General features: G+C 52.2%; 9 protein-coding genes across 9 annotated transcripts; 6 read left to right on the top strand and 3 right to left on the bottom strand.

Annotated features, from left to right (window-relative positions):
• Window positions 1-445: 445 nt before the first annotated feature.
• OSH3 (oxysterol-binding protein related protein OSH3) lies at window positions 446-3,752 on the top strand (the record flags this gene model as incomplete). The annotated part of the gene is made up of 9 exons (XM_076629641.1): window positions 446-659; window positions 733-875; window positions 937-1,110; window positions 1,175-2,377; window positions 2,443-2,689; window positions 2,759-2,990; window positions 3,047-3,315; window positions 3,379-3,636; window positions 3,703-3,752. The coding sequence occupies 9 exons, from the start codon at window positions 446-448 to the stop codon at window positions 3,750-3,752; spliced, it is 2,790 nt and encodes a 929-aa protein (XP_076490268.1).
• Window positions 3,753-4,040: 288 nt separating this feature from the next.
• On the bottom strand, window positions 4,041-5,564 carry JCM6883_006619 (uncharacterized protein; the record flags this gene model as incomplete). Its single annotated transcript, XM_076629640.1, has 8 exons — window positions 4,041-4,228; window positions 4,299-4,361; window positions 4,426-4,488; window positions 4,559-4,847; window positions 4,919-4,964; window positions 5,089-5,145; window positions 5,224-5,294; window positions 5,424-5,564. The coding sequence occupies 8 exons, from the start codon at window positions 5,562-5,564 to the stop codon at window positions 4,041-4,043; spliced, it is 918 nt and encodes a 305-aa protein (XP_076490267.1).
• A 1,064-nt stretch (window positions 5,565-6,628) lies between these two features.
• On the top strand, window positions 6,629-8,326 carry RPL3 (60S ribosomal protein uL3 RPL3; the record flags this gene model as incomplete). Its single annotated transcript, XM_076629639.1, has 8 exons — window positions 6,629-6,657; window positions 6,726-6,798; window positions 6,869-6,962; window positions 7,030-7,669; window positions 7,735-7,879; window positions 7,944-8,028; window positions 8,147-8,226; window positions 8,303-8,326. The coding sequence occupies 8 exons, from the start codon at window positions 6,629-6,631 to the stop codon at window positions 8,324-8,326; spliced, it is 1,170 nt and encodes a 389-aa protein (XP_076490266.1).
• Window positions 8,327-8,753: 427 nt separating this feature from the next.
• On the top strand, window positions 8,754-10,962 carry JCM6883_006617 (C1 family peptidase; the record flags this gene model as incomplete). Its single annotated transcript, XM_076629638.1, has 9 exons — window positions 8,754-8,889; window positions 8,950-9,065; window positions 9,176-9,277; window positions 9,379-9,607; window positions 9,672-10,191; window positions 10,260-10,436; window positions 10,512-10,569; window positions 10,664-10,792; window positions 10,936-10,962. The coding sequence occupies 9 exons, from the start codon at window positions 8,754-8,756 to the stop codon at window positions 10,960-10,962; spliced, it is 1,494 nt and encodes a 497-aa protein (XP_076490265.1).
• A 705-nt stretch (window positions 10,963-11,667) lies between these two features.
• On the top strand, window positions 11,668-13,244 carry JCM6883_006616 (uncharacterized protein; the record flags this gene model as incomplete). The annotated part of the gene is made up of 6 exons (XM_076629637.1): window positions 11,668-12,073; window positions 12,169-12,333; window positions 12,430-12,561; window positions 12,622-12,728; window positions 12,793-13,101; window positions 13,173-13,244. 6 exons carry the CDS (start codon window positions 11,668-11,670, stop codon window positions 13,242-13,244), a joined length of 1,191 nt encoding a protein of 396 aa, XP_076490264.1.
• A 920-nt stretch (window positions 13,245-14,164) lies between these two features.
• JCM6883_006615 (uncharacterized protein) lies at window positions 14,165-14,693 on the top strand (the record flags this gene model as incomplete). Its single annotated transcript, XM_076629636.1, has 4 exons — window positions 14,165-14,248; window positions 14,311-14,395; window positions 14,514-14,593; window positions 14,670-14,693. The coding sequence occupies 4 exons, from the start codon at window positions 14,165-14,167 to the stop codon at window positions 14,691-14,693; spliced, it is 273 nt and encodes a 90-aa protein (XP_076490263.1).
• A 1,083-nt stretch (window positions 14,694-15,776) lies between these two features.
• On the top strand, window positions 15,777-17,950 carry JCM6883_006614 (uncharacterized protein; the record flags this gene model as incomplete). Its single annotated transcript, XM_076629635.1, has 2 exons — window positions 15,777-15,950; window positions 16,031-17,950. The coding sequence occupies 2 exons, from the start codon at window positions 15,777-15,779 to the stop codon at window positions 17,948-17,950; spliced, it is 2,094 nt and encodes a 697-aa protein (XP_076490262.1).
• Window positions 17,951-18,339: 389 nt separating this feature from the next.
• On the bottom strand, window positions 18,340-20,241 carry JCM6883_006613 (uncharacterized protein; the record flags this gene model as incomplete). Its single annotated transcript, XM_076629634.1, has 2 exons — window positions 18,340-19,976; window positions 20,037-20,241. 2 exons carry the CDS (start codon window positions 20,239-20,241, stop codon window positions 18,340-18,342), a joined length of 1,842 nt encoding a protein of 613 aa, XP_076490261.1.
• A 321-nt stretch (window positions 20,242-20,562) lies between these two features.
• Window positions 20,563-24,168, bottom strand: JCM6883_006612 (uncharacterized protein; the record flags this gene model as incomplete). Its single annotated transcript, XM_076629633.1, has 6 exons — window positions 20,563-21,135; window positions 21,195-21,391; window positions 21,455-21,625; window positions 21,692-21,806; window positions 21,872-23,442; window positions 23,496-24,168. 6 exons carry the CDS (start codon window positions 24,166-24,168, stop codon window positions 20,563-20,565), a joined length of 3,300 nt encoding a protein of 1,099 aa, XP_076490260.1.
• Between the last annotated feature and the right edge of the window lie 125 nt (window positions 24,169-24,293).

Genomic DNA, 24,293 nt, shown 5'->3' with positions numbered 1-24,293 from the left:
CTTGAGGGGCTGGCTGGGCGAATGCGAGAAGAGTGAGAGAGTGGGAACGAGAAGAAGAAACGATCGAGAATTTGGAATTCCCACGTGTATTTAGGGGCCTGAATTCGTCTGTCGTAGGAGAAGTAGTACAGTAGGGCCTACGATACCCTTACTCAAGTTAGGAGAGCTACGAAGTGCAAGAGCTCGTGCCAGTAATTTTCGACAGAAATCGTTGAAGGTCGCCGGTGACGGTTCGGAACTTTCGGTTCTCCATCTCTGTGCTCCTGCTTACACTCGGACGGCTCATCAAACTCCTACCGACAACGGTCAACGACATTCGATCTCCTTCGCGGAGCTAGAGCCTTTTGTTCCATCAACAATCTCATCTCTTCTCTCCACCTCGGCTTGTCGCTAGCCTCACAACCGACAGGACGACCACCTCAGCGCACTCACACAACCTACGAGCATGATTGAGAGTCCCTCTCACAGCTCTTTCTCCTCGAAATCCTCCCCGCTCCCACCTCTTCCGAACCAGTCTTCTTCGAACGACCATGATCGACGTTACTCCCAGTTCAAGATCAACACGCACAGTGGAGTCGTGATGGAAGGGTACCTGCTGAAGAAGAAGCGTAAAAAGATGCAAGGAATGGCGAGGAGATTCTTCAGGTTGGATTACAACGGTTAGCTCCTGCTTCCCCTTCTTCTGGAGATTCACGTAGCTTGATATTGATGACATGAATGCGCACGGCGTAGGTGCTTTGTCTTACTCGTTCTCACCGGATTCGCCAATTCGAGATTCTCTTTCAGTTCCGATTTCTTACATTACCGCACGAAGGAAGCAGAGGACTTTGGATATCGACGGCGGCAACACGGTATATCACTGCAAAGCTCTCTCAGTGAGTCTCCCAATCGTAAACCGACCAAGAACTTGCGTTTATTAAGTCTGCACTTTCGCAGGTTGAGGATTTCGAGAAATGGGCAGCGGCCCTCCAGAAGTTTACGAGAAAGTCGACCGACGGGCCTGGAACTCCGATTGCTGGAACGGGCAACATGTCGCTACCCCCAGTCTCCGAGGATGCCGTCAGCGTCGAACTCAACGATGCCATCACAAAGGCAGAATCGATGAATCAGGTTCGTTCTTTTCCCTCGCCGATATCGAGATCCTCCTCATGCTCATCTCACATCGCTCTAATAGCCAATTCACGAGCTCGAATTGATCCTACAAGAACTTCGCACAACAACCGCGTCTCCTCACTTTTCGCCCAAGCTTTTCTCGTCGCCGACTTCGACCTCTTATCTTTCCCCCGAGAGTCGGGCGAACAATCGTCCTACCGAAGCTGGTTCAGGCTCTTCGAACAGCTCGAGCGGAGGAGGAACTTTGCTCAGATTCCTCGGCAAACGCTCCAACTCTCAATCAGGCGGGTCGACGCCGTCTGGAAGCACTCTCTCGGTCAATCCTCCTTCGTCTTCCGGAGGCGGAGGTCCTCCTTCGGTATCACCTCGCTCGACCAGTTTCTCTTCGCCTCGAAAAGCTTCATTTTCGTCAAACGCCCCGACTTCGCCCTCCTACGTTGTCGAGCAACCAACGAATCCGAATACTCCAACAGGAACCGGCAACGACGACTTCTTTGACGCTGTCTCAACTCCTAACGCTTTACTACTCCAGCGATTCTCTACCGTTCTCGAATCTCTCCGCACGACACACACCTCGCTGCTCGACACTCTCAACTCTCTACCTCCCTTCCCTTCCTCTTACCATTCCCAAATCACTTCCCCTTCAGTCGGCTTCAACCCTTCGTTCTCGTTCGGCGCCTCGGGAGGAGGAAACAACAGCGGAGCAAGCACTCCTCTATCGCCGAATATTCCTCCTCCGACTCAATACGCTTCGAGGTCGGCCCATGGCTTCTACCCGACTCATCGAGGGACACCGAGTAGAACTAGTTCGAGGGCGAGTTTCAGTAGTTTCTTCTCGGCGGATGAAGGAGAGGGATGGGATGACGCTTCGAGCTCGATCATGGAGGGAGAGTTCGTACTTAATGACGAAGACGGAGAGGAAGATGAGGACGAAGAGGAGCAGGAGCAGACGAAGGAGCGAAGTAGTGAAGAGACTCAGAGAGGTCGAGTCGCAGAAGATCGGGATGACTCGAGAGCGAGGGGGAGAGGTACCATCGCTGAAGAGCCGGAAGACGACGAGGAAGGATCTGATGGAGGGGAGGAAACGGATGAGGAGGTTCTGGCCGAGGAAGAGAAGAAGAAAACGGCAGGCGAGGGAGGTCGAAAGCGCAGTCAAACGGCAAGCTCGAATTACGATCAGAAGGTCGATAGGAGAACGAATCTGCCGAGTCAGAGCGGTCCCGAGGAGGGTTTGTTGGGTTTGGCGAAACAAGTCATCGGAAAGGTCAGACACCAACTCTCTTTCTAGTCGCTCGTCCTGTTTACTGACTCGGTTCCTCGCATTGACAGGACTTGTCGAACATCTCTCTTCCGGTCACGACGAACGAACCTATCTCTGCACTTCAACGCATTGCCGAAGAACTCGAGTATACCGAACTGCTCGACCGCGCTGTTGCCGCTTCGGATCCGATCGAACGTTTGACTCTCGTCGCGGTCTTCTCCATCTCGACTTATGGAGGGAATAAGTACCGAGTCACTCGGAAACCTTTCAACCCTTTGTTGGGAGAAACATTCGAATGGATTCGACCCGACAAGGGTTAGTTCGCTCATTGACAGAGTTTCTACTGCGATTAAGGCTGACGTGAGACTACACTGATGCTTACAGGATTCAAGTTCATCGCCGAAAAGGTCTCGCATCAACCGCTTTTGCTCGCATTCCACGCCGATACTCAGCTCGACGAGAGCGGGAAAGATCGAGGATGGGAAGTTGACGGAGATTTGGCTACTTCGACAACGATTTGGGGTCGATCGATGGAGATCCTTGTGAAAGGACATCACTCGATCAAGCTCACGACTCACGGAGAAGAATACACGATTCAAAGGCCTTCTTCCTTCGTGTGAGTTACCTTTCCCTGACTGCGTGACCACTGTCAAGCTGATCTCGCTGCTGTAGACGAAACCTCCTGATTGGTACGCCATACCTCGAAATCGCCGGAGATTTGATCATCAGTTGTCGGTCGACTGGCTCGAAAGCGATCATCTCGTTCAAGGAGGGTTCTTCATGGGGAGGCGCCAGCTCACGAAACAAGATCCAGGGCAAAGTCCTCGACGAAAACGGCAAGACGGTTCACGAGTTGGTCGGGAAGTGGGACGAGAGTGTCGACCGCAAAATTGGCAAGGACAACTTTGAGAGGCTGTGGGAGATCAAAGATTTCCCGTCGAGTATGTATATCTCTCTCGTCCCACGCTCTCGCGATAGTGTTGACTGTCGCTTTTGCTAAGCAGATCCTCGACGATTCTATGGATTCTCCTACTTCGCTCTCGGACTCAACGAGACCACTCCGCTCGATTCACTTCACGCTCCTACCGATTCTCGATTACGTCCTGATCAGCTAGCGCTCGAACGAGGAGATATCGACGAAGCGGAGAAGCTGAAGAAACAAGTCGAGGAGAAACAGAGGGAGAAGAGAAAGACCGGGGACTCGGCTGAACCAAAATGGTTCAAGGAGCAAGGCGACACTTGGGTTTATGAAGGGAAGTACTGTGAGTCTTTCTGTCTTGCGCGTTTACCCATCGAACAAAGCTGACGAGAAACTGCATCTTGATCAGTCGAAACGAGGGAGAAGGAAGCTTTCGAAGATCCGGATATCTTCTTGTAGATGCGATTGCCGTGTTTTGTGCATAGTTGGAACGAGCATCGGGCCGCAGGAGCAGGCTTATTCAGTACCATTCCGAAAGTGAGGAGGTGACTGAGTCTAGTAGAAATACAGACGAGCGAGCAACAACAGTGAGAGCAAAGAAGTACGACATCGATGGAGAATTAGGTGTAAATAACGTTAAAATGGGTATCGTGACTGAATTGGGGATTCGTTCGACAGTCGAAATGAAGGGACGGAAACTCGAAACGAGGTTTCCCCTCGAAGTGGCCTCCAATATCTTCCTCTTGTCTATCCGTGGACATGAGCGCTTAGAGGCCGACCAGCTCTCTCGGCCATGGTGATCAAAGCCGGAGGAGCTTCTTCCATCTGTTTGAGGTTCTCTTGATGCACTTCTCGACGATGTTGCCTGACCGAATCTTCTGAGCCAAGCGCGATCATCGCACATAGAGGGTTCATGAACAGTCCGAGAAGGAACCCTGACGACGCGAACCAGATGGAGTGAGTTTTCTGCGTGAAGACGAAAGAGACAGACAAAAAGCGACGGACCGTAAACCAGTTTGATGATCTCCGGAGTCCACGTGTGAGCCATATCTCTGCCTCCCCATCGAGCTGCATTACGAAACGAACTGATCAGCATTGAATGCGATACTTCAGACACAAGAGGGCGACTTACGAGCGATGCAGGCGATTGCTATCGGCCAGAAAACGAGAAAATACAGCGCTGATAGCACAGAACCTACGCAAGCACGATTCGTTCTCAGTCAGCGTATATAGCAGAGGCAGGACTGAGAAAAGATCTCGCTCACCTTTCCAAGCTGACCAGAACAACCGTGTGAAAAACTCTTTTACACTCAAATCGAGGTTGAACACGTCGTTGACATGACTTCCACTGAAGAAATGCAGTCCTCGACCTAGTCCATGCCGTTGATGAAATGTTCTCCAGAGCTTTGACCGTCGAGACGTCGCTGATTCGGGGTCGGCACCTTTGACAACGGCGAATTGCGTATCGGGCCAAGGGTAAGGGAATGCGTCGACGCCTCGATGTCGCTGGTCGACGTGTACGAAGCCGGAGGCGATGATGAACGTGAGGATACCCTAAAGAGAACGATGAGGAGCAGGCGTAAGTCAAAACCCATTTTTTTCGGTTCTTCCGCGGACTAGCTCACTTGAATGAAGGTGGTTACAGCGACGTCCCCTGCGATTGTGTTATGTCTGTCGCGTCGGATGAGGGGGACGCGCCAGGTAGGAAGCAGCGGAAGAAGAACGAGAACGAGAATCTGTCAGCAAGTTTGCTTTTTTTGCGAGGAAACGTTTCCTTCGAATGTCTTTCCCTCACCTAATGTCCCACATTGTGATCGTATCTCCTGGTTTTATTGTTTTATACATTGCGCAGCTGTCCATAGATCCGATCATCGAGACTTGTCAAATTGGAAATGCGCTCGAGTAAGCAGCTTCAGGGAGAGGTACTCACGCAATACCGAAGTTGGCTCCACCATCGATGACTGCAGCTCCCAGGCCTTGTATGACAAAGATGTAGAAGCACTGTGAACGGGAGAAAGGGGAGTTAGAGATCATTGAACATCCTCGCTTGGAGCTTCACAGCTAGCGATAGATCCCGCTCGATGCAGCGCTAGTGACTAAGCCGAATAAGTAGAGGGCTATGTAGCTCACTTGATGCCAGGTGAGAGGGGTGGGAAGGCCTAGCGGATTCTTGAGACTGATCTTGCGCGGTTCCCCTTCGATGCAGAGGTGTTGAACCGGTTGCTGAGAGAACGGTTCTGGTATCAGAGTTGCCGCTCTCGGTCTCCCCATCGTCGGCGAATGTTGAAGCGAAAGCGCGAAGTTCGGTCGAGATGAAAGGAGGTGAATGTACGCACTCTCTCTTTCGAGGGAAAACTCGAAAATCCGCCGGGCGACTCTTCTTCTTCTTCTTTTTCTTCATCAAACTACAATCAGCTTCCAAAGGGCGAGCATTGAGTTGCATCGTTCCCGTCGATTTTCATAGGGACGTTGCGCTAAATGCCGGAGCTGTTCGCGCCAGATCAGAGTCCACCATCTTGCCGTCGAGGAACACTTCTGCTCTTTCCTTTCGACCATACCGGCTACCAAGCTTCGAGAAAGGAGGGCTTCAACGTGCGGGATGGACATTACATTGTTATCTTGGGACTTAGTCGTAGGGGAAACGAGGGAGGACGGAAGAAAGGTTTGGAGGCAGTCAAGTTGTTGTGGTATCTTCATGTTCACCCGTGCAAAGGATGTTTGTCTATCCTTGTTCTCAATCACAATCACAGAGAGACGCTGTGTCACTGAGAATCACACTGAGCGAACAACATCGTTACTCGAGAGTGACCAGCCCGCGGGCTTCCTCGCTATGCTCGCTCGATAGCCATAACTGCGAGCGTTCTGATGATACCGAACAGTCCTGGAACGAGTGTCGTGATGACGAGACAAGGATTGAAATGCGTTGGTGAGAGGCGAGCGAGATTTGGAGACTTCGAGACGAAGATTCTCTTTCACTCTTTTCTCCCGTCTCCCCCAAAAGGTACATCTCTTCCCACAAACTCGTCCATTCAGTCAGCTTGTCGATTCCACACATACCCTAGCGCCCTTCTGCCAGCAACCTCCCGTCGCCTCTCGCTCGCCAAAGTTTGATCGATTCGACTTTTCACCTCGCCTCACTTCCACCTCAATTCGCCTCTCTAGCACGATTGAACGCCGTGAAGATGCGATTTCGCATGGTCTGAACGGAAGGAAGCACAGCAAGAGGCGATAGAGTTGTGAAACGGCGGCGAATGAGACAGCACCTCGACCTCGATTACTTCGAAGCTCTCATACTGACTCTTTCCTCTCGCTTTCTCTCATTAGCTCGGTTCGGAATGTCTCACAGGAAGTACGAGCACCCCCGGTATGTCTACTGTCTTTCCTCTGTCGCTTCTTGCTCAGTGGCTCATTCTGCTCTCTTCCCTCCTTCAGTTGCGGTTCCCTTGGTTTCTTGCCCCGTAAGCGTGCGGCGAGACACCGTGGAAAGGCAAAGGCTTTCCCCAAGGTTAGTTTCTCATCGCATCTGATCGAAGCCGAATCTTCGTAACTCACATTCCTCCGTTTGAATCGATCAGGATGACCCCAAGGCACCGGTTCACCTCACCGCTTTCCTTGGTTACAAGGCCGGTATGACTCACGTCGTCCGTGACCTTGACCGTCCCGGATCCAGTGAGTTCTCGAGATTTTCGAAATTTATGAGTTCTTTCGTTTACTCATGACGATTTGCTTTACACAGAGATGCACAAGAAGGAAGTCGTCGAATCCGCTACCGTCATCGAGACTCCTCCTATGGTCGTCGTCGGTGTTGTCGGATACGTCGAAACTCCCCGTGGTCTCCGATCCCTCACCACTGTCTGGGCTGAACATCTCTCCGATGAAGTCAAGCGTCGCTTCTACCGCAACTGGTACCGCTCGAAGAAAAAGGCTTTCACCAAGTACGCCAAGAAGCACGCCGAATCTGGACCCAAATCCTCGATCGCCCGTGAACTCGAACGTATCTCGAAGTACTGCACTGTCGTCCGTGTCCTCGCCCACACTCAAATCCGCAAGACCGGTCTCGAACAAAAGAAGGCTCACCTTATGGAGATCCAAGTCAACGGAGGATCCATCGCCGACAAGGTCGAATTCGCCAAGTCGCACTTTGAAAAGACTGTCGACGTCGCCTCGGTATTCGAGCAAGACGAGAACATTGACGTTATCGGTGTCACCACCGGTCACGGATTCGAGGGTGTTACTCACCGTTGGGGAACCAAGAAGCTTCCTCGTAAGACCCACAAGGGTCTCCGAAAGGTCGCTTGTATCGGAGCGTGGCACCCTTCGAAGGTCATGTTCTCGGTCGCTCGTGCCGGTCAAGACGGATACCACCACCGTACCGAGTTTGTCCTCCTTCCTCTCTCTCTTCTTTCGTCGACAGTGTCTGACTCTTGACGCTTTTTCGCAGGATCAACAAGAAGGTCTACCGTGTCGGAAAGGCTGACGACGAGGCTTCGGCTTCGACTGAGTTCGACGTTACCAAGAAGGCTATCACCCCCATCGGTGGATTCGTTCGTTACGGTATCGTCAAGAACGACTTCATCTTGATCAAGGTCAGCCTTGAATTCTTTCACTTCTCGTCGTATTTGTACTGACTCGTTTTGTGTATGATTGTAGGGTACCTGCCCCGGAACTGTCAAGCGTGTCGTCACTCTCAGGAAGACTCTGTTCAAGCACACTTCGCGTCGTGCTCTCGAGAAGAGTGAGGCTTTCTTTTCTTTTCTCTTCCTTTTCTCCCTCTTCTTCGGTATACTGACTCTCCCCCTCCCCTTTACTCCTTCCCTTCATCTCCTATCAATCTTGGGACTCGGAAAATCAAGTCTCTCTCAAGTTTATCGATACGAGTTCCAAATTCGGTCACGGTCGTTTCCAAACCATCGCCGAGAAGAACGCTTTCGAGGTAAGCTTGTCGTTTCATGTCTCGCTTCTTCTACAGTTGCTCACAAGTCTGACTATTCTCTCTTCTCCTTCTACAGGGTCAAAAGAAGATCAAGGCCTAAGCGTTTCCTCAAAGCGGGAGATTGTGAGGAGAAGGAGGGAAAAGGTTGGGTGTTTTGTTTGCTTTGTTCCGCAACGAGATCCGCTTTTTGCTTCTCTCTTCTATCTGTCCCTACGAGCGAGAGTGTATCGTGTGTGAGCTGAGTCGAGGCGACCGAGTGAGTACCACGCGGGTCTTGCCAGTTTCGGATACAATTCGTAATCGTTTCGTTGCTTGAAATTCATCTTAGAAGGAGCCGAGTGGAGCTTCTCTCTCTCCTCCTTCGCCCCAATCTCTTCACCTCACGACCTCAGATTACTCGCGTTTAACACCTTTGGCCTCAACCGATAGTACTCAAGCTCATCTAGACGGTGAGCGATCTCCTCTAGCTCGAGAGTCCGCTCGCGCTGACACCGCGTGTATCGCTTGATCTCTCCTCCTCCCTAGCTATGGGATCCTCTGCTTCTACCCCTATCTCTACTCCGATCACTTCAGAGAAGCAACACACTGCTCAACCTCAACGAACCGAATCGGCTGCCGAGTTACTCGCTCAACTCTCCCTTCGATCCTCTGCCCCTGCCTCCTGTACGCTCTCACGGTTGACCGAATTCGCTCTACTACTGACTAACACCTTACTTTGTACAGCTACTGGTCAAGTCACGAGCGATCTCATCTCGGCCTGGAACGAATCGTTTTCGTCTTCGGCAAAGAATCGTCTCGCTTCTACCGTCCTCAGCAAGACAAACTGGACCGAAGCGATCGTCAACAATGCTGCTATAACTAGCGACCCTCAGGCACGTCGAATAACATCCTGTCTGCACCAATACAGGCTTTCGAGCGATTTCTTGACGAAAAAACGCTTTCTAAACAGGTCTTCAACACCAAGATCTCGGTAGAGGGTAACCCAGTCACCAATCAGAAGTCTTCAGGTAGATGCTGGCAGTTCAGTTGCTTGAACCTTTTGCGCATCGAGGTAAGTTCACTCGTCTCATTGTCGCAGTTAATTTCGTCGAAACTCAATTTTTGAGCCATCGACTCATTCTTCCGTTGCTCTACGTCTTCCCTTCACAATAGATGATGAAGAAGTACAACCTGGAAGAGTTTGAACTTTCCCAGTCGTACACGTTTTTCATTGACTCGCTCAGCAAGGCGAACTACTTCCTGGAACAAATGCTCGACTTGGCCGATCAACCCCTCGACGATCGCCTCGTGCAAGTCTTGCTCTCTGAACCTGAGAACGACGGCGGGCAGTGGGACATGCTCGTCGGACTCGTCGAAACTTTCGGGTTGGTGCCGAAATCGGGTATGTCCTTTCGCTCGCTCTCGCTATCGAAACACGCAGTCTCTGATCGGTCTTTGCCGAATAGTCTACCCTGAGTCGTTTAACTCGAGTGCGACCGGACGCTTGGACACTTTCCTCACCTCGAAACTCCGCGAATACGCTCTCGAGCTTCGTTCGCTCTTCAAAGCCGCCATGGAGAGTCTAAACGAGCTCTCTGAGCGATCTTATTCCGAGAAGAAGTCGCTCGCCATCCAATCTGCTCGCAGGAGGAAGGAGGAGCAACTCTCGGAAATTTACCGGGTTCTCGCGATCACCTTGGGAGCGCCTCCGAAGCCCAACGATCCCATCGTCTGGGAATACTACTCGAAGGACAAGAAGTACCACCGTGTCGAGACGACCCCGCTCTCGTTCTACAAGGATTACTGCCTCGTCGATCTAGCTCAACATATTTCTCTCATCGATGATCCTCGCAACAAGCACGGACTCTACTCGGTCGATCGACTCGGATCTGTCGTCGGAGCTCGCCCCGTCAAATATCTCAACGTCGGCGCTGAAGCGCTCAAGAAGACTGCGATCTCGCTCCTTCAAGCTGATAAACCTGTCTGGTAGGTCTTCTCTCGCGTGCTCTTTCACACTATAACTCGAGCTAAGTGAATCTGCGTTGCGCAACTAGGTTCGGATGCGATGTCGGAAAGTCGTCTTCGACGTCCGCAGGTTTGATGGTTCACGATCTTTGGAATTTGGAGGACGCTTTTGGTGTCACCCTCAACATGAACAAGGAGAGTCGTTTGAGGAGTGGTGACTCGGCAATGACTCACGCAATGCTCATTACCGCCGTTCACCTCGAGAAGTGAGTCCCTTGAATTTTCGCAACGGGAAGTGAGACTCATTCTTATCGACTACGTCTTCTCTTCTTTCGAAATAGTGGCAAGCCTGTACGCTGGCGCGTAGAGAACAGCTGGGGACCGGAGGCGTGCACGAAGGTGAGCCTCTTTCGTTTCTAATTGCGCAAGGTCTCTTCCCAGCCTCACACTCATCGACTGTCAAAACCACTCTTTGCCCCTGTCTCATGCGTAGGGCTACATGTGTATGTCTGATGAATGGTTCACGGAGCACGTCTTCCAAGTCGTCGCACCTCGCAACTTTATCGACAAGAAGCTCGTCGATTTGTTCGAACATGGAACTCCTTCCGTTCTTCCTCGTTGGGTACGTCGATCTTTCCACTCTACTCCGTGCAATCTGCTGTTTCGCAAGGCGGAGCCGCTCGCCCCGGAATGCTCGACGCTGACGTTCGTTCTCTTCTGCCTCCCTCTTTCCGATCTTTTCTCTTCGCGTTTTTCTCTCTCCAGGATCCCATGGGAGCTTTGGCTGCGTAAGTATAGCTCAGAGTATCGTTGTCTTCTCGTTTCCGCGTTGTCTGTATGGTGTGACTCCGTCTCTTTTGTCGAAATTATCAGCTTCCTATTCTCCCATGTTCCCTTCGCTACGCACGGTCTCCATTATCGCGCTCCTTCGCCTTTCACCTTTCAACTCAAATCATCCTCTTCAAAGCGGAATCGCCCTTTGTGACGACCCAAGCGATAGCACCGCTCGATTTCTTCGCGGAGATTTCAAGGTTTCGCGTTTTGATACGCAATACCTTGGAAATCGATGTGATCTTCGGCTCGTCTTGCGTGGCATACCAAGCTCATGGACTAAGAGCAGGACGAAAGCAATGTAATCCCAAGCTTCAAGCTCTCGGATTCGTGCAAGTGCACCACTGAAGGAGGTTTCTAAACGCGATTCGACGTGCATACTTTCGAGTTCAAAGTCGCGTTGAGATGGCCGAGACTTTGTTTCAAAGGGACGCTTGAAATTGCACGAGAAACTTCTACTCACAAAGGGCCGTCTGCTCCTTCCTTCCTTCTCCTTCATCCTCCTCTTCTCGTTCCTCCGTTTGCCCATCTCATACCGCTAGTCGGTCCTCTCTCTCGTCCGTTCTCCTCGACCCGTTTCGCCCTCTCGTCCTTCTCCTTTTCCCCTCCTTTCACACGCGCTCCCTATCACATCCTTACACGTTTCTCTCCTCTACAACCTTCAAGATGCACTTCTCCACCGCCTTTTCGATCCTTTCCCTCGTCGCCTCGACTGTGTCGGCAAAGCAACACTGTCACCGTCGCCATCATCTAAATTCCGGATCTTCCTCCTCGCTCTCGACCTCCGCAGCAAAGCAATCTAATGCCGCCGCGGTCGCGGTCGCAGCCTACAAGCAAGACGACTCTACTGGTTCTGATTCGTCGAACAACAACGACTCGTGGTCCTCGAAATCGAACGGCGGGTCCTCTTCCTCTTGGTCTTCGAAGACTTCGTCGGCCGCCAACTCTGTCTCGACTTCCTCCGGTTCCTCTTCCTCTTCGTCATCGTCCTCCTCTTCCGGCTCGTCAAAGAACTACAACCTCAAGGGTTGCCAGAAGAACGGCATCTTTGTCGGTTTCCTTCCTGACGATGGTCAGTTCTTGACTCCCTCTCCCCGCTCCCTTCGTACCCCAGCCATATGCTGCCGTCGTCGAGTCTCCTGCTGACTCCCTATCGTACTTTAATAGGCTCTGGCGGAGGATCTTCGCAAACCATTTTCGAAATTGAAAGCTCGATTGGTCAAACTTCTGCTGCGCAAGGCTGGTACGCACAAACTCACGCCGGGACCCTCTTCGATGGATCGCAATTCAAGTGGCGCAAGGATCAAATCGTCAAAGCTGGCGTCTTCCAACGTAAGTTGAACTTTTTCCTTCTTTTGGGTGTTTCGCGACGAAAACTCGCCTTTGGAGCCGGGATCAAAGGCTGACACGATCTCTACATGCCTGTAGCCGCAGTAATGCCACTCGCGAACTGGTGGGGATTGACGTACAAGGACAATCAGCAAGCAGTAGCGATTTGCAAGGTCATGAAAGAATACACGGACCTCGGCGTTGAAGTTTGGCTCCGATTCGCTCACGAAGGTAAGTCACACTGTTCCTACTCGTCGTCGACGAGATACTAACATACTCGCGCGGATATAGTCAACTACTATCAAAAGGACGGCACTTACACGGGAACCGTCGACGATTTCAAGGAAGGATGGGATGTCGTCGCAAAGGCTTGCCGAAGCATCGCTCCCGAAGTCAAGGTACGTCTGCTATCGATGCTGAGTTTCACCCAGACCCCGAACTAAGTGCATCTTTCGCTTCCAGATGTTCTTCACTCCCAACGTCGCATCGCTTGAAGAATACCAAAAGTTCTACCCCGATGATCACTCGACGGTCGACTTGATCGGTATCGACTACTACCCCAAGCAAACCTCGGGCAACTCCTTCGTCGACATCATGAAGCCGTTCCACGACGCCTACACTTCCGAGAACGGACCTCACTTTGCGATCGGTGAAATCGGTCTCGGAGTCGCTGCCGACATGAGCTCTCGTCTCGCTTGGTTCAAGGACATGACCAGTGCCGAAACGAAGGCTGCTATGCCCCATTACGTTGCCGTCTCTTGGTTCAACTACGTGAGTTTTTCTCGCCGCTAGTCACTTTTGTCGGGACCGAGCTGACTCGTTCTTCTGGGATCGTCGTGCAGTACAAGGACAACTACTCGTACAAGATCGCCGCTGACTCTGGTGATTACGTCGTCAAGCAATACCTCGCTTAAAAACCTCACTCCCCCTCCATTCCATCCAAACGGGCATTCTCTATTCAACTCTCTCGGGCATCAAAACGGATCATCTTGTCTCTCTCTCGACTTCTCTAGCACGGGCAAACACAAAGCAGTCACGACTTTTTTTCTGTCTCTCTCTCTTGTTCACTTCTTTTTGGGTTTTCTACGGGTCTTTCTTCTCCTTTTTCCTCCACGTTCATTCGACTTGTATCCACCACGCTCATTTTTCTTATCTTACGCATCTTTCTCTCACGACCATCTGCTTTTCTTTCTTCCCTCCATGTCCGATCCCTTCTCCATTCCACGGTCAACGACACAACTCGCCGAGCTGAACCGGCTTCAGCCTTCGACATCGTCACTTCTTTAGGAGGAGGAGGATCAACATGGAGATCGGATTCCACTTTCGTCTTTCATTCTTCAAGTTTCGTCCACGGTTTCTTTTCTTTATCACTCTCCCTTTCTTTTACATCGACCACATCGCATTCCCTCGAACTGGTTTCGAGTCGTCTGTAGTCGTTTGTCTTAGCTTCTACCTTCTCTCGTGATCCCTCTCTTCGGATTGCAAGCTTATTTGGAACCTTGACGGTTCCTCTTTTTCACCTCTTTAACCCCCGAGTTCGCGTTGCGAGGACTCTCGTGAGTACGTTAGCTGCGGTCAACGATTCGACGCATAAGATGTGGCGCTGAGGACTTAACGAACGGGAAAGCTCGACCATGAAAGAAGAGCTAATAGCTTTGACTCGCGATCGTCATCGTAGGACAGAGGAACGCACTGGCCGAGTCTCTCGCCGTTGCGATGCACTGATTGCGACCAGCGAGACTGTCGTTGGCGGACTTCCGGAGAGTTTCCGCGGTGCTCGGGTCGTTTTTGGTCTGCCGCTCGATCCTCCCTCAGTTCCGTTCTTCTCCGGCACATGTTGTGGCGTGACCATGACTTCGATACACAGCGTCGCTTCGTCCGTTACGGTATCGTCAAGAACGACTTCATCTTGATCAAGGTCAGTCACCTTGTTTCTCTCCTGCTCGAGTCTCTACTGACTCTTTCCCTGTGTGATTGTAGGGTACCTGCCCCGGAACTGTCAAGCGTGTCGTCACCCTCAGGAAGAGTCTGTTCAAGCACACTTCGCGTCGTGCTCTCGAGAAGAGTGAGGCTTTCTCTCCCCCATTCTTCCTTACCTTCTTTCTCTTCGCTTTACTGACGCTCCCCTTTGCCTTTACTCCTTCCCTTCATCTCCTATCAATCTTGGGACTCGGAAAATCAAGTCTCTCTCAAGTTTATCGATACGAGTTCCAAATTCGGTCACGGTCGTTTCCAAACCATCGCCGAGAAGAACGCTTTCGAGGTAAGCTTGTCGTTTCCTGTGTCGCTTCTTCTACACTTGTTCACGATTCTGACTCTTCTCTCTTCTCCTTCTATAGGGTCAAAAGAAGATCAAGGCCTAAGCGTTTCCTCAAAGCGGGAGATTGTGAGGAGAAGGAGGGAAAAGGTTGGGTGTTTCCTTGCTTTGTTCCGCAGCGACCTCCGCCTTCCGCCACTTCGCATATTGCCCTGTAATTGAGCCCTCCTGTGGGAAGCAAAGAACGGAAGGTGGACGCTCGAGCAAAGTCCACTTTCGAGGCGATTCCCTTACGAAGCTGAAGTTCGTCTTCCACCCTCAGTTGGAGGTATCGGTGAGGTCGAGGGGTATCGCAGATGGGATGTCAGGTCCCTTCGCACCATAGAAGGTAGCACAGGTCGAAACAGGCGAGAAGGAGACATTCGAGAACTGTTTCGCAAGTGAGCTTTCTCCCGTTTCTTTCGGCTGCTCGAGACTTCCTCGCTGATCTCGTGCGAGCCTCGAGAACGCCACGCAGATGCCAGACTCTAGATTAGCCGAGTCCCTACAGTATTGCTAATTCCGAGGTCGAACTAAGAAACGAGAGGCCAGAGCTAGCGAAATGAAAATTGGGGGAGTCTCTCGAGAGGGCAGCTCGTCGTCGGGGTTCACACTCTCACGCAAGGCAAGAGGAGGGAGGAAGAATGAGTGTCTCTCGGAAAGGCGGGAAGGCGGGAAGCTTCTGTGGGAAAGATCCCCGAAATATAAAAAAACGAGGGATTTTTAACGGAGGGAAGTCGGCAAATTGGGAAGGAGCAGTCGGAAGAGGAGGAGCTCCACTACTCGTGCATGAAAATGAGTTTGTAAAAAAGTAGGGTGCGAACCTCAATTTCGCTTCCGTCTCTCCTCGTCTCCATCCACTTTTCACGACACAGTCTAGTCGACGCCGATCCAGCGGAAGAAGCTTTGAGCGACGACCACGAAGCCGGGCAGACAGGATTGACCAGGTCTACACTTTCGACTTTGAAACCCGCTTCTCTCCCACTCTCTAACACCAGTCGCGTCGAGGCCACGAGGATCACGCTACAATCATCGCATTCAGTACCACACACACTATCGCCGACGCGCATCTCTTTACGTGAAGGTTCAAAGGCTTCACTCTGTCGGCAACTTCACACATCTCCCTTACTCTCCCTCCATGTCGACCACTATGACAGACTCACCGGTCAGCAACTCTGTGCCATTCGAGATGCAAGAGACGGGAGTAGAAGCGGTGGAAGCGAAGGGTCATGAGGAAAGTGAGGAGGTCAGGCCGACGAAGTTCGTGTTCAAGGAGATGCTGTCTGAAGAGGAAAACCCTATTCCCACCTATGATCAGCTCGAGGTGAGTACTTCCCTTCGCTCTTTGGATGGGAAACCAGCTGATCCGTGAACCCTTTGCGAAATGGTATCCTTTTCCTGCAGCGTTTCGGGCTCTTCGACGTGTCGATCTGTTCAGAATCGTTGGCGGAATACCGGGCGAAATACCCACTCCCACAAGAGATCAGCCAGGACGACGATTCAGAGGAAGGGGAAGAGAACTTACCGCTTCGACCTTCGCCTAAACATCGACATTCGATTGCGATCACTTCTCTTTCACCTCCTTCAGCTTATTCCCCGCCTCTCGCTTCACCAGGCCTCGTCGTACCGAACAAATTATCCCCGTTCACTCTCGCACGGCGCACTTCTCGCAAGGCCCGACCCGGTCAACCAAGAACGAAAAGCACGAACGACGTTCTCACGAGGGAAGCCGCCGTTCCGCCTCTCCTCTCGCCAGAGAGTGATACCTCGGATCGAAGGTCTTCTATCGTCAGCCTCACACCCTCTACTACAACCGAAGAAACTCCTCTCGCGTCTCGGGCGAATCTCGACCGCGACTCGACAATCAAAGACAAACGGCATGGTCCATCTCGAAAACTTCGCAAGAACCCAGCGACCCGTCCCCAACTACCCGTCATTCGCACCGACGACGATTACCTCCTACGCCCTTCTGCTGAATTCCGTTCTCGATCACCTTCTCCCGCTCGTTCCGCCCATCGCTCATCCCCTTCCGCGACAACTCGTAAACAAGGATGGAGGACTTCACTCTCGAACCTCGTATCGCCCGCCTCTTCCCCAACCACCTCGTTCCAGATGCCTCACGAACTCTCCCTCCCTCCTCCTTCTTCGTCTCAACAACCCCGCTCCCCTTCTCCGATTGATTCTTTCCCTTCGACGATTCGACGAGAGTCTGCTCTGCCTCCCGTTGACAGAACGAATCGACCAAGGAACGATTCTCTGTCGGATAGTTATTTCGGAGACTCGGAAAACCATCGATTACCGACTCCAGCTATCGCCTCAACCGGTTCGAACGGGAAACGAGATCGAACAAGGAGCTCATCGAATCATATTCCTTCGCCTTCGAGTCCGGTATCGACGGGAAATCTATGGGCGAGAGCGATGAAGTTGGGAAGAAAAGCGGCGGGGTCGAAAGCTTCGAGTGTAGCAAGCTCTTCGGCTTCGACGACGAGCTGGGACATGGTCGATGGAGGAGAAGGGGCTTCGGAAAGGGGCACGTTCGAAGTCTTGAGGAGTAAGAAAGTTGCCGCTTCTCGACCAATGGCGAGGAGGACGAGCTCTGAAGGAGGAGGAGGAGCCACGTTGTCAACCGCAGGAGAACATGGACGAGTAGGAGCGGAAGGACAGATCCTCGAAGCTTCCACTTCTTCGCCAAACCTGAGCAAAATCAGTGAATATCCGGAGTCCCTCGACCAACGATCTTACCCTCACGCACCTCGCGAAGATACGAATCCTTATCGTTACCTCTCGGCTCATTCGCCCACACACTCGACCGATTCTTTCCCCGCTCCTTCTTCGCAAGGTTTCCAAACTCCTCCTTTGATCACGGCCAATTCAAGCAAAACGATCCTAGCTCTCGGGGGTACTTCGACTCCTTCGACCATCTCGGCCGCTCGAAGGGTTCGTTCTCGATCCGCGCTATCGACTTCCGCTGTGGGCGAATTACCTCAAGTGCCGATCAACGAACGAGACCTCCCCCCGCTCCCCCGTTCAGAGAGTTCATTCAGCTCGACCCGTTCGAGAGCAGATTCGGACGCTTCGACAACGTATCGTTCGACGCATTCTTCTTCGCAAGATTCGATCTTCTCTCGAAACAACAACGCCTCGGACGAAGATGAGAGTGGGCTCCTCAGGAGAGCGGTTTCTCCTACGGCCGACTACGTCGATGGAGGCGAGGAAACTGGAGCGACTTCGGTTACTGAGGGTGAAGAGGAGGAGGACGAAGCGGAGTTGTTGAAGAGGCAACTAGTCATTGATGCGGGTGTGACTCCAGGAGTTGCAATTTAGGGTCTCACCTCTCTTCATTATCTTGTATTATCGTTCTGTATCTCTTGGATCCTTTCGCCTTTCGTCTTTCTCGCATCCCTTCGCAATTCCTGCATGGACTTATTAGTTTTTTCATATTCTTCTCTTGTCGTATCGAGTCCTCCTGTCATCTTGGATTGAAGCATATCTCTCAGGTCAAGTATCCTCCCTGCTTGTCAGTATCACGTCAGGAAACTTTCGAGGAGAGAGAAGACGAGACGTGTATTCGCAACAACCAACAAACAAACTGACGAGAACAGCAAACTATGTACAGGAAACACTAATGCACGAGAGACGCAGTGACAGCAGAGAGTAAGGGTATCAATCATGAGACGCGCGCAGAGTAAGAATCGAGAAAGGCAGAATTCCCTTCAAACCGCTTGATAACCGTTCCTCTGAGGTTGTTCTCGTTGACGAGCCAACCTTTCCCTCTCTTTTTGTTTCTCCAATCCTTTCTTCGCGGTCGAAATCAGATCTTGAACCGCTGCGAGGAACGCCGAGAGTTGGTAGATTAAAAACAAAGGGCTGAGGTATCGCAGAGGGGAGGGACCGAATCGGTTGTCGAGCTCGGATTTGTCGGGAGGTGAACGAGGGAGAGGGGGACGAGGTGGAGAGATGGAAGGAGGCTTTGGACGAGTGCGAGGGGGACGAGAACGAGAAGGAGGAGGATCTGGAGGATCAGGAGGGTCGGGAGACGTTGGTACGGGTTCAATGGTAGAAGGTGGAGGAAGTGGTGCTCGGGTGAGGATCGAGCGAAGTGTTGAAGCCGACGCGGCGTTGGGAGCAGGAGAAGGGGCAGTTCTCGTAGAGGATCGAGCTTGAGTTGCGCCGTAGTTTGGATTCGGTCGAAAAGCGGTCGGACTTCCGAGAGAGCCTCGAGCTCTTCCTACTCCCGATCCAAGCGTATCTAAGCTCATACCGACCGCGAAGAACTTCTTGAGTCCGCTCCAGAATCCGCCGACCTTTGACGATTCTTCCTCCGTTCGATCGAGTTTCTTCCGTTTGTCTGCAATCCTCCTTCGTTTCCTCTGCTCCCATTCGAAGCGTTTCCTCCTCTGTTGTTCGACGAGTTCTCGATATCCCGGCGATTTCGGTAAGAACGTATCTGAATCTTCGTCATCGTCGTCGGAGGCGTCAAACGCGTCGTATCCTTCTCGAAGGTATTCTTGAAACGAGAGACCAGAAGAGCCACTACTCCTTTGACGCTGGAGTCGAGCGGAAGGTCGAACGAAGAGAGGATTCGGAGTGTGTCGTGAAGGAGGTTGAAGAGGAGCGTAGATGGAGGAACAAGGGGAGGAACCGCGAGAAGGGATTTGAGACCCAGGTGAGGCGGAATAGTAAGGGTAAGCAGAATGACTGTAAGTCGACGAGAGATGAGAGGAGGAAGACAGTCGACGAGGTTTCGGTGCGAGAACGTTTAGCGAAGCGGCAGAGTGTGGTGTTGGAGTTCTACCGGAAGGAGATGTCGCTCGAGAGGGACTGTTAATGTTCGAAGAAGTGACAGACGCGACGAGTAACGGAGAAGGGGCTGTTTCAGGTCTCGCTTCACGAGTCGTTCGTTCATTCGAAGGAGATCGACGAGGAAACGTTTCGAGCGGAGGACGATGTCGATGCGGTCGAGTATGGATCCCTCCCGAGATTCGAACCGAGTTGCTGAACGAGATGCGTTGAGCGGCCGTCATATTCTCGAATGGATGGTGAGGGATCCGTCGATTCTCGTCGTCGTTTCCTGAAAGGTCGGCTTCGTTCTCTGCCTCTTCGTCGGTCGTCCTTAGGTCTCCTTCTTCGGTACTGGCTTCCGCGATGGGGAGTAACGCTCGCCCTTCGTCTTCCGTATCGTCTTCGTGACCAAAACCTTCGCCACCTTCTTCAGCCGCGTCCTCTGCATTCTCGCGATCCATTACTCCCTCTTGGAAGTCGTGATGGCCTTCAGCCGAGTCGGGCTCGGCAAGTTCCCTCGATGAAGATGCCTGAGACTGTCGTTTCGAGAGTTGCGACAGTTTGTCCTCTGTGTCGAGATTAGGTCAGGCCTCTCGGTCAGCTCGTTTGTGGAGCTAGCTGTGCTCACCTAGCTTCTGTACATGCTCCTCTGCCTCAGTCTTCAAGTTCCACTTCGTCTTCCCCGCTCGGTCAACTCTCCTCTCCACCTCGTCCATCTCTGCGGGTTCCCCCCTCTCTGTAGGGTCACTGAAGCTGCTGTTTTCCGTACTGCCGAAAGTTTGAGGGAATCGAGGTGGTGGAGGAGGTAGAAGAGGGACTGAGAAATTCGACATTGATGAAGTGTCGCGAGAGAGAGCGAGTGCAAGGTGAGGCGAAATCGAAGAAATCGGTGGGATGTCCTAGCAACGAAGCATCGGTGGCGTGCAGTCGGACTGCATTGGAGTGAAAGAGGTGAAGCGAACGAGTCTTTGCGATCGATTCTCTCTCAACCTTCATCTCGACAGCAAAAATGAAGTCAAGTTTTTGCAAGTGAACAACTGATGAATGAACGGAATGAATACGCCAAGAAAAAATGCATGTGAACAACCCCTAAAAGAATCCCTAAGATGCGAACAAACCGAAAACGATCCAACAATCCCTTTTATCCCCTCTTTCTAAGCTCTAGCTCTCGTTCTTCCTCTACCATCATCTTCCTCCTCCTCATCCTCCACGACGACGACACTGGTCGATCTCCCCCTCACTCTCGAGAGACTTCGTTCCCCTCCTCCATTCGAAACGACCAAGTTCGATGAACCTGGAGAGACCTCTTGATAGCTCGGAGGAGTTTCTCCATTCGAACTGGTTTCCCCCGAGATCAATCTCGCGAATAACAAGTTCTGTTCGAGACTCGCGACTGGAGTCGAATGGTGATTCGACGAGGAGGGACGATGAATCGCGGTTGCTCCAATTCCTCCAGCTCGTGAACTCGCGGATTGAGATGCAGCGAGATGAGCGGCGGCTCCTCCTCCGCAAGTGTAATCGTGAGGTGAGGGAGAGGAGCTACTGCTGCCTGTCGCTGTCCGAAGTGCGCGACTGATGATTGAGGAGGAATTGGAAGTCGAAGGACCGAGATTCGCGCCTCCGCCGGTCGAAAGCGTCGCGGTCGAGGCCGTATAGGCAGGTAGAAGATTTTGAGCGCATCGGCACGAGAGGAGGTGTACCGGGGTCTCCACGACGATATCCCATCGCTATCGGAAAGGAGGGTCAGCTCTTGCTTCGAGCAACAGGGCTGAAAGGAGAGGCTTACTTTTCGCTTTCCCTTCGCGTCCAAGAATTCGTCGTCTCCCCTCTCTACCCGAATCATGATCTTCAATACATGATTAATCGCCATATTCGCTTTTTCGTGATGAGTCGAGAAGTTGATCTTCGAAGAACAGTCCGGAAGTTGAAGGGCATGTTCGAGGTGCCAAGGTCCGTTCGGGTCGAGTAAAGATGGAGTTGTATCTACAAGAAGTGGAAACTCAGTTCAAAAGAGATCGAGCGATAGAGACGCAAGAGAAAGCTCACCATCGGAAGAAGTAGCGTTGATGAACCATTTCTTCAATGGATGATCCAGGAGTGCATTCTGATCTTCGTCTAAGATCGGCAGCATGGGTTCTTCGATGTCTTTGTTGTCGACTCGAATCAACATGACTTTTCGAGGAGTTTCGTGTCGAGTCAATTTGCGACCAGAGTTGACTGTCCAGATCAACAAAGAGTGAGCTCGTATCGGCTGTACGGCAGTATCATTGGCTAGCGACTCACCTGACGCGTAGTAGCTCGTTTTCTGCTCGAGTTGAGCTGAGATCCTGAACACTTTGACTTTCGCGAGCGGGCTCAATCGAATCGTGAGAGGGATTTGACCACCGATCGGAAAGCTCTACAAGGCAACAAGTCAGTCGTGACACTTCCGTGTGGAGAATGAAGAGAGCGCGACAGACTCACCTTTCCGCTCAACGCAACATGATACTTCATCTGAGTTTCCCAAAACCTTTCGACGACGATACTCTCCGACTCTTCCGTATCGTCATCCCCCGGCATCGCCACGAGTATCACCTCCGAGTTCGCCGTCAAATTCGTCGTCAACGCTCCAGCTCTCACGACTGTCGCTTTGAGGTGATACGATACCGACCCGAATTCGCAGTTGAGACTCGGGGGTAAAGTCCCAGGAACGGGGATCGAGATCGGGTAAACGTAGGTACCCGCTTTGAATTCTTTCCATCCGTCTCCCGTGTTCTCGGATGGGAGATCGTGATCGTCGTCGAAGTTTCCGTCGTGAGATTCCGTTTCGTGTAAATGAGCGTGGCCTGTCGTGAGCGCTTCTCGAAGGACTTTGAGCGCAGTTTTCCTCCCTCGAGACTGACTCCGACCTCCTCCTCCTCCTTTGATCGAAGCTGGTCGACCGTTCGATAACGACCTCGAAACGTCCGGAGATGGATCTCGTCGAGAAATTGACGTTGATCGTTGTTGGTCGTCGACGATCGGTGCTCGAGTGCGACTACTACTCTTCCCTCTAAGCGCGTCGGTGATACCTCCAAGCGAGAATCGAGCGTGAGAACCGGATCGATTCGTCGCACCTTTCGATTTGAGCGCGCTTGGTAGGCGAGGCCCGGTCGAAGCGTTTAGCGAGACCGTTCGAGAGGGGGATGGAGATGCTCGACTTGAGGAGCGTAGGCTGGATCGAGATCTTCGGGCGATGTTATTTTGGACGACGGTAAGATCTCCTGGTTCATCAGATTCGTTTCGGGCGCCAAGAGTTCGTCCTCGATCGTTTTCCGAGGCGGAGGAGCTCGATATGATTGACGAACTTGATTGGTCTCCTCCATGAACGTCGATTGAAGGAGTCGTGTGAGAAGAATTCGTCGAGTTTGAGGAATCTTGGCTTGCGCGAGTTGAGCTGCGAGCGAGTCGAGGCATTCCATTCGAGCTGGTAGGTAAAAATGAAGGCGATAGACCGAGTGGAGATCGAGAGGGAGTAGGAGAACGAAGTCGTTGATACGAAGAAGATGCAGAAGGATTCGATCGAGTAACTGGAGGGGACAAGTTGAGATCTTCGCTCGTTGTCGGAGTCGGGACTTCTTCGATCGTCTGAGGGAGGTGAAGAGGTGAAGGAGGTGCGGAAGATATCGATTCGTAAGCTGGAGCGGCTTCTCCTGGTTGAACTGGAGGGACCGAACTCTCGAGGCTTTCGTTCGACGAGATTCTCGAAAGGACGTGAGGAGATTGAGACAATCCTGAAGTCGGGTGAACGGGAGGAGGGTTGCCGAGTCCATTCGGGAAGAGACTGTTGTGAGGATAGGACCGCCCTTGACTCGAATCTCGACCGGGAACGACACTCGCAGCTCGACGACTGGGGGCTCGACCTCTGGATTCATCTCGACCGTTACTCGTACTCATACTGGGATCGACAGAGGCGGCTCGACGTGCCGTGGTCGACTGAGAGGCGGAGAAGAAGGTGTGGGTAAAGTTGATCAAAAGGTTTTCTTCAACGACATCGAGGCGTCTTGGTCCGATTCCTGCAGAGCAGCAGTCAGCAACAGCGCTCGACTGATTAGTGAGTTCAACGTACCTTCAGGCCAATCGGTTTTCGCCGTCCCTTTCAACCTGACCAGAATTTCCTTCACTCTCGTCGGTTTGCTGAGGGTGACGGTCAATAGTCCTCTCAATAACGCCGGGGGTGGTTCGTCGAGTGGAGAGTTCGTTTCGGCTAGTTCGCCAGCGGGAGAACCATTCGTCGGAGTCATAGTACCGTCTTGAGGTTCCGAATCTCTGACCAAACTTCCACTCCTCCCTACGTGCAAGTTTTCATCGTGCACCGGCCCTCTCGGTTGTGAAGGTGCCCTCGTTCTACTCGCACTCCTTCCTCGACTGTTTGGGGGTACGAACTCTGATTGATTCCCCGCCGCGATTTGATCCAACCGAGAACCCAAATTCGCTAACCTCGCGGGACTCTGATTCCTCGATCCAGGTCTCGAACGACTTCCCGCCCTGCTCGCACTGATACTGAATCCACTCCTCCCTCGTGATCGTTCGCGTTCTCGTTCGGGTGAGGTTCGACGGGAGGATGGTCCTGGAGATTGTGGTGGAGTTTCTCCCGCTCCTCCTCCTCCTCCTCCTCCTCCTGCTCCTGCTCGATTCGCTCTCGCAGCCGCCCTACGTTGTCTTGCCCTGGCTCGTTCGTATTCTAGGGATCCAACGAGGAAGACTTGAGGTTCAGTCAATCGAATCTGTGCCGACGACATTTCCTGCCTCTCTCCCGCGCGTCTGTTCTACCTTGATCGGATGTCGTGGGCGTAATGAGTGTGAAGTATCGTGAAGGAGCGCTGAGGGTCGAAGTTGATAGAGGGATAGAAGTAAAAGCGGATCG

The sequence above is a fragment of the Sporobolomyces salmoneus genome (assembly GCF_050403485.1).
Source record: "Sporobolomyces salmoneus JCM6883 DNA, S_salmoneus_JCM6883_v1_ctg6, whole genome shotgun sequence".
Classification (NCBI taxonomy): domain Eukaryota; kingdom Fungi; phylum Basidiomycota; class Microbotryomycetes; order Sporidiobolales; family Sporidiobolaceae; genus Sporobolomyces; species Sporobolomyces salmoneus.
Note: the sequence above shows the minus strand (reverse complement) of the source record. Positions and strands in the feature narration are given on the sequence as shown.